Source organism: Arvicanthis niloticus, chromosome 6 (genome assembly GCF_011762505.2).
Source record: "Arvicanthis niloticus isolate mArvNil1 chromosome 6, mArvNil1.pat.X, whole genome shotgun sequence".
In the NCBI taxonomy this organism is placed as follows: Eukaryota; Metazoa; Chordata; class Mammalia; order Rodentia; family Muridae; genus Arvicanthis; species Arvicanthis niloticus.
The window spans coordinates 27341830-27354869 of record NC_047663.1 but is presented as its reverse complement, the minus strand read 5'-3'; the positions used below and the strand labels follow the sequence as shown (position 1 = coordinate 27354869).

The 13040-nt window shown below is 48.7% G+C and overlaps 1 protein-coding gene across 3 annotated transcripts in view; it reads right to left on the bottom strand.

Annotated features, from left to right (window-relative positions):
* Nucleotides 1–2085: 2085 nt before the first annotated feature.
* The window catches only part of Itga3 (integrin subunit alpha 3), a 33499-nt gene continuing 22544 nt past the window's right edge, over nt 2086–13040 (bottom strand). For 2 of the 3 annotated variants that reach the window (XM_034506156.2, XM_076935942.1), the window contains 3 exons: nt 10007–10105; nt 4553–4678; nt 2086–3417 (listed from right to left, as the gene is read on the bottom strand). In XM_034506156.2, coding sequence (XP_034362047.1) covers nt 3262–3417; nt 4553–4678; nt 10007–10105 — 381 coding nt within the window. In that variant the 3' untranslated portion in view covers nt 2086–3261. Of the gene's footprint in view, nt 3418–4063; nt 4207–4552; nt 4679–10006; nt 10106–13040 lie in introns of those variants that run through there. The other variant, XM_034506157.2, reaches the window with a different exon arrangement.

The window sequence follows — 13040 nt, the reverse complement described above, 5'->3', positions numbered from 1 at the left end:
TCCAGGAACAGCCAGGGATACGCAGAGAAACCCCGTCTTAAGAAACAAAAACCAACAACAACAGCAAAAAAATCAACAATAACAACAAATAATAATTTTTAAAGAAGGATCTGTAATCTGTATGTATGTGTACCTGAGTTTTTGCATTACCACAAGCATGCAGGTGCCTGGAAGGCATCTGATTGCCTGGAATTGAAGTTACAGGTAGTTATGAGCTGCCTGACGGTAGACGCTGGGAACACAGCCCAGGTCCTGTGCAAGAGCACAGTAAGGACTCTTAGCTGCTGAGCCATTTCTCCGGTCCCGCCTTTCCACCTCTTACTGGAGCCTTTCCAGTTGTCCCAGTATCCGCTTTGGCACCATTCCTTAGCTTCATCTTTTGACATTCCCAGGCTCAACTCCCAACACTATAAACTTCCCGTCTTGCCCCAGCCTCTAAGCTTTAATCCATTGACAATGCTCTCTCCTTTACTTGGAGGTGTGTGTGTGTGTGTGTGTGTGTGTGTGTGTGTGTGTGTGTGTGTGTTATTCTTCTCAACCTCCTGTACCTATTCTTCAGATCTTGGCTGCTTAGTCATCGCCTCCTCCCGGAAACCTTTGCAGAGCTCCTGTGCTGGGCTAGGCTCCCTGCATGCCTCTCCTGAGAATGAGAGCTTCTCACCAAATGGCCTAACTGCTGATTCATGGGTCTTCCCCACTGGACTTTAGCTTAAGATTATGTTTGACCTGGTCATTGCTTTATCTGCAGTGCTGGACATAGAGCCTGGCATGTAGTAAAGTAGGCAGACTGAAGAAAGGAGGTGAGGTTGGCGGAGGGGTGTCTTGGCCCGAGCAAAATGTTGAGGCCCGGGCTGCCCCGCGTTTGGCGGCCACTGTGTCCCAGCCCAAGCTGCTGCTCCGGTCCAAGGGTCGGGGTTCAGCAAGAGAGAGGGTGAGGGCGGACTTGAAGAATGGAGACCAGACAGAGTGTGTTTCAATCCCGTTTATTCTTCAGTCTCTCTTCCTCTAAGTGTCTCCTAAAAGTGTCTCCTCTGTCTGATTCTCTCTCTCCTGTCCGATTCTCTCTCTCCTGTCTGATTCACTCTTACTCCAAATTGTTCTCCTGTACTGTCCTAATTGTTCTGACTAGAGCCAAGTGTCTTCTACCTAATGTCAAGTAATCTGTTACTTTGTCTGTCTGCCTCTAGCCTTTTATATGTCTCACTTCTAAGCCACTTCAGGTCACGCCTTTAATCATGCCCTTAGGTCTTGTCTCTAAATCTGATCTCTAGGTCACACTCTTAAGTCACACACCTTTAATCTCACACACCTTTAATCTCAAGGCATCTAAACCAAGATTATCAGAGTGTGCTCAGCTGTTGTAGGCTATTGTAATCCAAGTCTCATGTCAGGGTATATGGCTCAAGATGGCTGCAAAGCTGATAGCCGCTTTCTGCTAAAAGTCGGCCCCCAACAGAGGGGCTTCAGGGCTGTGAGCGAGGCTCCCTAGACCAGCCTAACAATTAGAGGTGGCAGATGGCACAGGTGGTGTACATTCAAGGGCCAGGCAAAGTGTATGAATGGGACTTCTGTCTCTCCCCTTGCCCCCTCTCTCCCTTCCCAAAGTCAGCTTGGGTCAAACCTGATACCCTGGCACTGGAGAGGCTGAGTTCAAGACCATCCTGATCTACATAGTTTGAGATCAGCTGGGGATGCATTAGGTCCTTTCTCAATTCCCCTCCCCTCGCCAAATCCAAGCCAGGAGCCTAGCAATAAATGAAAGTGTTTGATGTCAAAAATGAACACAGCAGGAACAGGCCACGGGAACGAAAACATCCTCCATGGTACTCTCCCTAAAACTGGATTTCCGAGAACTCTGCTTGAATCAAAATCTCTCATGCATGGCTTGATGCTAGGTCCATCATCAAGGGACCAGCTAGGGAAGGTCATCACCCCTCCAGACTGAACTGAGATTGGTCAGGTCTGGGGGGGTGGGGTTGGGGTGGGGGCAGAAGGTCATCGCCCCTCCAGATTGAACCCTGATTGGTCAGGACTGGGGAGTGGGGGTTGGGGTGGAGTGGGGGCGGCTAGGAGCAGACACAGCAGTACAAACTGGGAACTGTTTTATTTATTTTAGTGAGAAGCCCATATACAAAGAAGGCACAGGATGGGGGAAGTTGTAGTACCGTGGGGTGGCGGGGACAGAGCAGGGGAGTGGGCCTGCCTGTGGGCAGGGATGGGGAGAGGACCTGCGAAATCAGCCTCCAGCCTCGCTGCTAGTATGGGGATGCAGCTCCTAGGGGAGGGGAAGGGCTAGGTTTCTCAGAAAGCCACAAGCAGCTTAGAATATATCTCTGTGCTCAAGGGAGCAGAGTTAAGTCTAGCCAACTGGGGCAGGGGCCGGGCCCTCCCCTGCCCTACATTCAAGTATCACACCCCACGTGGTCTTGTGGGGATCTCCAGGCCTTGCCCAGGCAGAGGTGGTCAGGATGAATCAGAAGTCTCTCCTCTTCATCCTCCCAATGTCTGCTACGCCACGACCCTGCTCTCTGGAGGGTGCCACCATGCTCCAGGTCAGTCCCAGCACAGTGTGTCCCAGGCTGCCCACGGTTTCTCATTGTTCCTTTGGGCTGTGTTTCTTGCCAACTCTATCTGTAGCCACAATTTTAGAGAGCCATTCATAATGCCCATTCTGGGGACCTGCTTTTTAGTTCATTGCTCTTAGGTCCGAGCACGCAAGTCATAAGAACATCCCCTGGGTAGCCTTTAGTGTGGCCCTGCGCTCCAGTGCGTGCCAGGAATTGCAGCTGGGCCTGACTGTCTCCTCCTCGTCAGTAGTTTTATTCTGGACAGTAAACTGTGTCCAGTGACAATGGCTCAAGGGGGATCCAGTGCGGAGGAGAGGTGTCACCACATCAGGGACCTTTTCCTCCTGTCTCCCAGTGGGGTCGCTTTGGTTTGGTTTTGGCACAGACAGAGACTTGGACATGGCACCCTCCTCAGTCTATCAAAATAGGCCATTAGCAGTAGTCCCTGTGTGTGTGTGTGTGTGTGTGTGTGTGTGTGTGTGTGTGTGTCCAATGTGCAGGGCTGGGCTGGGCTCAGCATTGCAAGGTCTTGAAGGAAATTCCAGGGCCCAGAAAACATGCCCGCACTGAAGAGGGATAGATGCCTGAGCCTGCTGGTGCCAGCCAAGTGCATGGCCCCTTTTGGACTGTCGGAGTCATTGTTTATGATAAATAGGAAGGAAGGGAGTGCTGAGAGGTTTGTCAGGGAAGGCAATCAGTAGTATCGGTCCCGGATCTGCCAGCTGGTGACCCAGTGCTTCTTGGTGGGTAGCGTGCTCCCTGGAGGTGGGTAGCGGTCCTCCTCCCGGATACGCACTGCGTGGTACTTGGGCATAATCCGGTAATAGCGGGTCGGCTTAAAGAAGTCACACTGGAGTTTAGGCAGAAGAGAAATTGTGTCAGTAGCCAGGATTCGAGGAGAAGATGTGCACCTCCCCCGCCCCCACGCCTATGGTCCTTAGAGCAGGCCACAACTCAAATATCCCAATTTCAGTATGAGATGGGCAGATGAACATCCCCACCCCAGGCCCAGAGGAAGGAGGGGCTGAGGAAGACACAGAGGAGAGCAGAGGCAGGTGGAGATAAAGCGGCTGCAGAGATTGTGGGCCAGGAAGATGGGGGTGGTCTCAATGGCCAGTACTAGAGGTAAGTAAGACGGTTATCCTAGGGAGATGGTGGGACTCAAGACAAAAGAGATTGACCTCTCTTGGTCCCTTCCTTCTCTGTGGGAGGAGAGAGGACTTAGAGTTACTGTGGACATGCCTGGTGATCAGACAGAGACAGGGTCTAGCCCTGTTTCTCTTTTCCAGTCCTCCAGGTAGTAGCACACACATTGGAAGGATTTCCCAGCACACTCTTGGGATTTTAAGCTCCTGTGAGCCAGGTGGAGGTCGGAGTACCAGGGATGGTAGACAAATGAGATCCAAGCAGACCCCAAGACAAGAGGAGCAGACAGGACAGAATCAGAAGCCCCAGCCAGCTGGGGATTTGGAGAGGAGATTCATAGGCCGTGTTACCCGGGTGGGCCGGGGCAGGGGGGGATGCCCCCTCAGTAGTCGTCGGTCAGCCTTTCTGTCTCTGATGGCTGGCTCTTCATCTCAGCCTTCTGCCTCTTAGCTTCATACAGGGCACGAGTGCGGGCTCGCTTGAAGAAGCCGCACTGGAGGGAGGAGGTGGGGACGGCCATCAGGGGTGCTGGTAGACCTGGCCATCAGCACTTGGGGAGCTGGGGCTTAGAGCTGAGGAACCTGGAAAGCTAAGTCCTGAGCCCAGCTTGGTGGGTAGTCAGATACCAGAGCTCCTGTTCCCCTTTGCAGCCTGCAGCTCCCCAGGCATGGGTGGGACTGGAAGCTAGGGGGAGGGGCAGGGAGTATCTGGGAAAGGGCAGCTGAGATGGAGGTGAGGAATGGGATGCAGAGCCACGGGATGGAGGGAGGACGGATGAGCTGTGCTGGCACTGGCAGGGTGTCTGAAGTGGGGAGCCCCAGTAGGCTGGGAGTCTCTACCTTCCACAGCAAGAGGATGATGAGGCCCAGCAACAGCAACCCAGCGCCCACGGCCACAAGCACCAACCACAGCTCGATCTCAGCAGGCAGCTCCTCCACCAGCTCTGAGTCAATGTCCACTGAGAACTGCAGAGGAGAGAGAAGAGATTCAGCCTGGGTTGGCCTGCTGAGACCCCACATTTGGTCATCTGTGTCAGCCCGCCCTGTGTCCCTGTTGTTTGACCTGCAACCACTAGGGGGCAGTCAAAGAGTTTAAAAAAAAAAAAAGCCCCCATAGGACTCATTGACACTGGTAGGTTGCTGTGGGGTTTTTTTGTTTTTGTTTTGTCTTGTTTTGTTTTGTTTTGTTTTGTTTTGTTTTGTTTTGTGAGACAGGGTTTCTCTGTGTAGCCCTAGCTGTCCTGGAACTCACTCTGTAGACCAGGCTGGCTTCAAACTCAGAAATCCGCCTGCCTCTGCCTCCCAAGTGCTGGGACTAAAGGCGTGTGCCACCACTGCGTGGCTGCTGAGTTGTTTCTTAGACGCAGATTTGGCCACAGGGGCAAGCTTAGATCTGGTAGGTAGCCTGGCGTCTGAGTTTATGACACATACATCTGGACTTGCATATCAACTCTGTTTCTGATACGTTGTGTGACCTTGGGCTAGTATAGTACTTTCATCTCTCTCTAGATCTTTCATGTGTTCTGTAGCGATTATCTGTGGCTACTTTACAGTATAGCCATGGCCAAAAGCTTCATTCGGGAGTTGGGCTACTTGAGCTCGAGTCCAGCGTTGCTATTCGCTGGCTGTGTAGCCTTGAACAAGTCCCTCAACATCTCTGTTACTGTCTGTAATCTGAGAAGGATAATTCCCTACCTCAAGGGCTGTTGGACAGGGTTAAAAATGGTTAGCATGGGTAGACTGCTCCAAGTGACACCCGCTGCATGGCAAGCTCTTCATGATCATTAAAGACACAGGCAATGCATACGTAGCAATCAGCATGGATTTTTTCCCCATCTACTATGGCATGTATTCATTATGTGTTCATTATGTTCCTGTGTGCATGTGTATGTACAGGTTAAACCGCCAGCACCAGGGATGCTTGGGACCAGAAGTGTTTCAAATTTGGGATTTTGTTTTATTTGTGACTCAAAATGTTTCCAATCTGGAGTGTTTGCAACCCCAGTTTTTGGAGTAGAACTTCTCTATATGACTATGCTTGATTTTCACTTCTTTTAAAATAAGTTTGATTAAAAACAAAACCAAAAACAGGTAATGGAGAAAATGAAAGGTTTCCAGTAATTCCATGCTCTGGCAAAGACTAGTTTCCACAGTGACCAGTGGCTAGTGCTTGTTGGTGATCCCAGCAGGAGGCAAGGGGATCCGGAGTTCAAGACCAGCCTGCACTACAGGAGGCCCTACCTCCAAAGAACAAACAATCAAATAAACAAACAAGCCGGCATGGCCTTTGATCCTAGCATTGGGAGGCAGGGGCAGGTGGATCTCCATGAGTTAGAGGCCAACCTGGTCTACTTAGTGAGTCTCAGGAAAGCCTGAGCTACACAGAGTAAGCCTATCTCACAAATGAATGAACAAATGAACGAACAAATAACAGAAGTGCATAGTAAATTTCTAAACAACTTTTCTGTTTTGGGGAGAGGGTCTTGTTATGTTAGCTCAGGTTGACCTCAAACTTTTAATCTTGTCTCAGCCTCCCACGTGCTGAGATTATAGGCATGCACCCATGTGCCCTCCTGAGCGATCTCCATATTTTTAATACACCTGGCCCACACTGAAGAAATCACACTACATGCACACTTCTGCAAGCTTTGTCTACCCCATTTTTTATGAATAACATCATCTTTCTGTCTCGATTGATAAAGGCCAACCTGATCTCTTCTGAGGACCGCATATGCACAGTCACTGTAGAAATGGACCACATTTTATCGAGCCAGTCTCCTACTGACAGTCATTTCGATCCTTTCCAATTCTCTGCTCTTATTAACAATGCTCTAAAATACCCCTACGTTTTTATTTATCTTTGCATACTTGTCCTGTTAGCTCCTTGAAATATATGAGCATGTGCTAGATCAAAGGGAATGGGTGCTTTAAATTTTAATGAATATTGACAAACTCATCTCCACAAAGGAGCCACCAATTTATACTCCCGACAGCAGGGCTTCCCGCCGCCAAGCATCGTGGGATGGCATTTCTCTTTTTAGTATTTTCCAATCAGATGGGCAGACAGCTCTTCTTTGTTGCTTTTATTTCTTTTGTTTTTAAGTTTTCTTTTTTTTTTTTTTTTTTAGTTTAATTTGATTTGTTTGTTTGTTTTTTCAGATAGGATCTCACTATTATGTGGCCTTGATTGGCCTGGAACTCACCATGTAGACCTGGCTGGCCTTGAACGCAGTGATCCTTCTGCCTCAGCCTCCAGAGTGCTACGGTTAGGTTAAAGGCATTCACCAGCATACCCAGATAAAGGGTTTTGTTTTTGTTTTAGACAGGGTTTCTTTGTGTAACCACCCTGGCTGTCCTGGACTTTGCTTTGTAGACCAGGCTGGCCACAAAGTCACAGAGATTCACCTGCTTCTGCCTCCAGAGCACTGGGACTAAAGGCGTGTGCCACCATGCTCAGCAGGTTTTACGTTTTAAATATTAAATTTTAATATTAAATTGTGTATATGCAAGCGTGTGCATTTTGTGGGGATATGTGTATATTAGTGCAGACTCCCATGGAGGCCAGGAGAGGTTGTCTGATCACCTGGAGGTAGAGTTGTAGGCAGTCGTGAGCTGCTGTGTGTGCTGGGAACTGAACTCATGTTTCCTGCAAGAGCTCTTAACTTTAGAGCCATCTCTCCAGCTTTATGTGTAAGTTAAATACTTATATTTCATCTCATAAACATTGCCTTTTTAATATTATCTTCCATATTGAATTCTTACAATATATTCACATTTCATCATATTCCTTTGGAATGCATCCTTTTAACTTAACATCTTGTGTTATGTATGGATTTCATATAGTCTAAGTTCCTCTTTTGTGACTTTGGGCTTGTGATAAAGTAAAAGCCACTCCTGGTGGCTCACACCTTTAATACCAGCACTTGGGAGGCTAAAACAGGAGGATTGTTCGAAACCTTTCTGACTATTCTGGGATAACTAGTGAGATCTTAGGTCCCCCAAACAAATAAATAGAGCCGGTGAGATGGCTCAGAGGGTTAGGACACTTGTTACCAGGCCTGACAACCTGGGTGTGAGTATTCAGACACGCGTGGTGCCAGAAGGGAAGCAATTCCTGCGAGTTCTCTTTTGACTTGTGCACACACACTGCAGTGCACACAAACTTTCTCCCCAGAAAAAATATCGTAAAACTTTAAATTAAAAAAAAAAAAAAAAAAAAAAAAAAAAAAAAAAAAAAAAAGGGGCCTTTCTTGCAGAGGGCCTGGGTTTGATTCTCAGCACCCACATGGCTGTCTGTTAACTCCAGTTCCAGGGGTCACACCCTCTCCTTTTCTCTGAAGGCATTGCACAGACACACATGCAAGTAGAATATGCACACTTATGAAAATGATAACTAAATTTTAAAATCAAAGCTAAATAAATAACTTGCTCTCCCAATGAGTAAGTGTTACTCTTAAATTATTCTTTTATTTTGGCCTATATTTAATTCATATATTTAAGTATTTCATTTAACACCAAGGTGTTTTGTTGGTGGTGTGAGGTAACTTATCTTTCTTTCTCAAATGTGTTCTTCTAGCACTGCCTAATAATATCTCAAGCCCTTGATCCTCTTGCCTCCACCTGGGTCCTGGAATGACAGATATTCACCAACGTGACCTTTCTTCTCTACTCATTAAGAATGCAGCCCAGAGCCAGAGAAAGGGTAAAAATGTTTTCCTCACAGGCCCAGTGGATGAACTCCACATGGGCACCATAGCGTGCATGCCTGGACTCTCGCCTACACAGCATCATAATAAATTATTTGTTTTTAAAACCCAGGCATGAGCCAGAAGGTGGTGGCACACCTTTAATCCCAGCATTTGGAAGGCAGAGGCAGGCGGATCTCTGTGAGTTTGAGGCCAGCCCGATCTACAAATTAAACTCTAAGCCAGCCGGGGATACATTGTGAGGCCCTCCTTCAAAAGAAGGAGGATGATGAAAAGGAGGAGGAGGAGGAGGAGAAGGAAGGGGAAGAGAAGGGAGAGGGGGAAGAGGAAGAGGAGAGGGAGAGGGAGGAGGAGGGGGAGGGAAAGAAGAGGAGGGGAGGAGAAGGGGAGGTGGAGGAAGAGGGAGAGGAGAAGGAGGAAGAGGAGAGGAGGATGAAAGGAGAGGAGGAAGAGGAGGGGGAGGGGGAGGCAGAGGAGGAGGGAGAGGAGAAAGAGGAGAGGAGGAGGGGAGGGGAGGCAGAGGAGGGGGGAGAGGAGAGGAGGAGGAAGGAGAGGAGGAGGAGGGGAGGGGGAAGGGGAGGAGAAGGAAGAGGAAGGAAAGGATGAGGAAGAGGAGGGGGAGGAGGAAGAGGTCTGTAATGTGTCTACATTTCCAGTGTCCAACCCTTTCCCCACCCTTCTCCATCCCATCGACTTACTTTAGGAAGTGCACCCCAGAGTGCTTCCCCCACCTCCCATTCACCCCTGTGTACTTCCACTTACATCCTCTTCACAACAAGTCATTAACAATCTGTCATAATTTCTCTTCCAATTTAGAACATCTCCGCCCCCTGGAATTTCCTGAATCTCACCTGGACTGGGGGTAGGGGGTGGGGGCTAGTTCTTTGAGAGAGGATCTTTCTATGTAGTCCTAGCTGTCCTGGGACTCACTATGTAGACCAAGCCAGCCTTTAATTCACAGAGATCCACCTGCCTCAGTTTCCCAAGTGCTGAGATTACAGGCATGTGTCACCATGTCTTCTCCCCTCCCCTACCTTTAAAGCTGTGTGTGTGTGGTGGGGGTTCTGTGTGCCCTTTTGGAGGCCAGAGATCAATGTTATATGTCTTTCCCTATCATTCATTTTCTACCTTTTTAAAAGATGTAATCTCTCAAAATGAACTAGTAGCTATTCTGTATAAACCGGCCAGCCAGCAACTCCCAGCATCTTCCTGCCTTCGCTGAACTATAGCTGAAGTTATAGGCATGGTCCAACTCGTCCAGCTTTTAACTGGGTGCTTGGGTGCTGAGGATCCAAATTTGGGTTTTCACATTTGCTGAGCAAGGTCTTTGCCTGCTGAGCCATCTTCCCAGCCCCTTGATTTTAGTTTTGAGGCAGAATAACAGTAAGTTGCCCAGGTTGGTCTTGAATTCACTATAGCCTAGGCTTAAGAATTAAGACCTGGGACTTAATGATTCTCTTATTCTGGCTCCCAAGAAACTAAGGTGGCAGGCCTCCAGCATCAGGACCAGCATTATTGTCCTATTAGAGATGTTCTGTGCTATGTGGCCTGGCCTGAGGCTGCTGCCCTTGTTAACACACCTACTCACCCATGTGGTCTTGTTCTCCATGTTGATGGAAGGGATGCTGGTTCTCAGGAACAGGGTAGCCCAGCCATCTACCCTGACTCTGTCAAAGTCTTTGTAGTCCTACCAAGAAGATAGAGGGGTCAGAACGAGCAGCTGAAGTCTCTCTTGGCCTCCCTCTTAACTCTACACTCTCTTCCCACTTCAGTGTTCCACCAGACAGCACCCTCAAAGGATCCGTCATCCAGCCTCTCCTGCACACACAAATGGATGCCATTCACTCCTCTGTGCACTGGGCCCTGTGCCAATGCCAGGACAGCAGAGACCAGGGAAGGTCACAGTTTAATAAGTTAGGCTCATGGACTAAGTCTACCCAGCACTGTGGGACCGTGAAAGGATAGCATGGTTTCTGGTTGAGCACTGGCTAGAGATGGCTGGAGACCCAACAGGTATCCCTGCAAGGAATGGCATGCATTTCGCCAGCCAGGAACCCAGACTCCAGGCTCCTGCCAGGAGGCTTAAGACCTCCATTGATCTGCATGCTTATAGGCCGAAGAGCCTCAAGAGATCTCCATATTAATGAGATACCTAAAGGCCAGAGGGGATAGCCAATTAAGCATTCCTTCCCAGACCCTCCTCCTTGCAAAAGATATTTAACCTCAGGCCTGCCCTGAGAACGGGGTGGTGGGTGGGGGGGTTGTACAGCTTCATCCACTTTCCACCATGACAATAAATGTTTTAAAACCATGGACTCCCTCTCATCTTTGGTGCCCCGCTGTGGAGAACTGTGGAGGAGGCCTTCAACTAATGAGCTGCTGCCTAATCTCCCATGGAGGACTTCTCTGCAAGCCACAGAGGCCTGACAACTCAAGCGAGCTAGCCAAGCCAGCCATGACCCAGCCAAGCGAGTGGCAGTAACCCATAGTCTTCACCCCGTGGGGTGCTGCTCTCCCTCTCGCCCCTCTCGGCTGTGGGTTGGTCTAGCCCATATGCCCCCTCTGTCTCAGTTCTTCTGTGGTCCTCAACAGTGTCTGGGTGCCCAAAGGCTGAGACCACCGTTCTCCTTGGGTACTATTTTCTTCATAAGTAATGTCCTCTATCTTAATGTGGTCTCTTACTGGTTGGGTGTTAAGAACCACATCTAAGGCTTATAAAATATCTCTCCCTAAAAGATTGATGGCTACTTGAGCCATCAGGGAGCATATGAGGCTGGTAGCTCCATCTGGGTCTTCCCACCTATAGGTCTGTTTGGTGATGAATGTGTGAGAGGTACCTGCTATGCCTAGGAGCTGGGGCCCAGGGACCTAGTCTTGTGGGACCTCTTGCTGTCTTAAAATTGTCCTATCTGCCCCAGTATCAATAAGACACTTGAATGATTTATCATCTATTTTAATGGTTAACTTTGGGTGGGAGCCTTCTGAGATGCTGGATACCCATAAGACTTCTATGGGAGTAGTTGTCCCTCTTACTGTCGGGGCTGAGGGTTTCCCCATTTGAAGTTTAAAGGCTCTAGTGGCTTACCATCCTTATCATATAGAGCGGTTCAGTGTCTCCTCCAGTGGAAACCTTTTCTGCAGTGGGGATATTGCCTTCTCCCCAAGAACACGGTCCCCAGAAGCAGTCCAAGCCCTAAATTCTGTCAATTCAGCCCTAAAAGATATGGCTCTTGCTAGGTATGACCCAACCATACCTGTACATCTCCTTATCTTTAACTCCTCCCCTACACTTGTAGGAGCCCTTTACCAACATCAGGGGTGCTAGAATGGCTGCATACCAATGGGTGGTGCACCCCAAATTTATGAAGTGGATGCACTTGCTAACATGATTAAAAATGGCAGGGATAGAGCCCTACAAACCCTAGGAAAACTTGATGTTCTTGTCACCTCCTTCTCCCTCTCCAACGTTCAGTGGCTAATCAAAAATCATTCCCACTTTGCTGTCAGCTTAATAGGATTCCCAGGAAAAATTGACAACCATTATCCTGATGAAAAATGGGCCTCTGCCCTCCCTCTGTTGTGATGGCTACCCCCCCCCCAAACTATTCTCAAGACAGCCCATAGCAGGAGCCCCCTCAATATTTACTGATGGGAGAAAGAGGGGAGCTGCAACAGTAATATACTACTTCCCTGAGGATGAACCCTCTATCCTTCCAATTCAAAGAGATCCCCCACCAATCCCCCCAATATAAAGAACAATATACCATTTACCTAGCCCTAAAAGAAGCCAAGAGCCCCCGTAACCTCTTTTCAGACAGTGTGTATGTTGTCAATTTGCTCCCTTGGCTGTCAAGATCATTCGTCAAACTAGATGCCAAGCCACTCTCCCATCTACTCATACAGGTCTCTGCCCTCCTACAGGAGAGAGCCTCCCTCATCTATATCCAGCACATCCAATCTCACAGTCACCTCTCAGGTCCTACATCTGAGGGAAATGCACTCACTGAGCAAAAGGCCTCAACAGGGACATTCATAGCCTCCACTGAGCAAGCAGACCAATTTCATTCACGCACACACACAAATATAAAGGGGATTCATGCTCGCTTCTCCCACATCCCCCTTGCTCAGCTCCAAAGGATAATAAAACATGCTCCTCCATGCTTCCCTCATTACCATCCCCACTTTACAAACCATGCTATCCTTTCATGGTCCCCCGTCCCACACAGCACCTGTTTCAGGTACATAGCCACACCCCTTCATTTACCTAAGGTGACTTCTGTGGTCCAGTGTTGGAAACTGAGTAGATATGACAGAAACCAATCACATAGGCCAGAAAGATTGACAGTCTAGTCTTAAGAAAAGGTTAGACTAGATTAACAAGAGAAGGCTGGTATAAGGGTAACCATAACCTATCCAAGCAGGACAGGTGACCCCGGTAACTTCCAGGAAAGACATGTTATTCTTTCTGGAGGAGAGGACTCCAGCTGAGAACTTAGCTAGGATCTCAATGATGAGAAGCAAAGGTTGCTGGAGACTTTGATGGCCGAATAGGGAATTCACACACAGAGACAGGAAAAAAGAAGCTGGCATTCCAGTGGGCATGGGGGAGCCAAGGGCAAAGG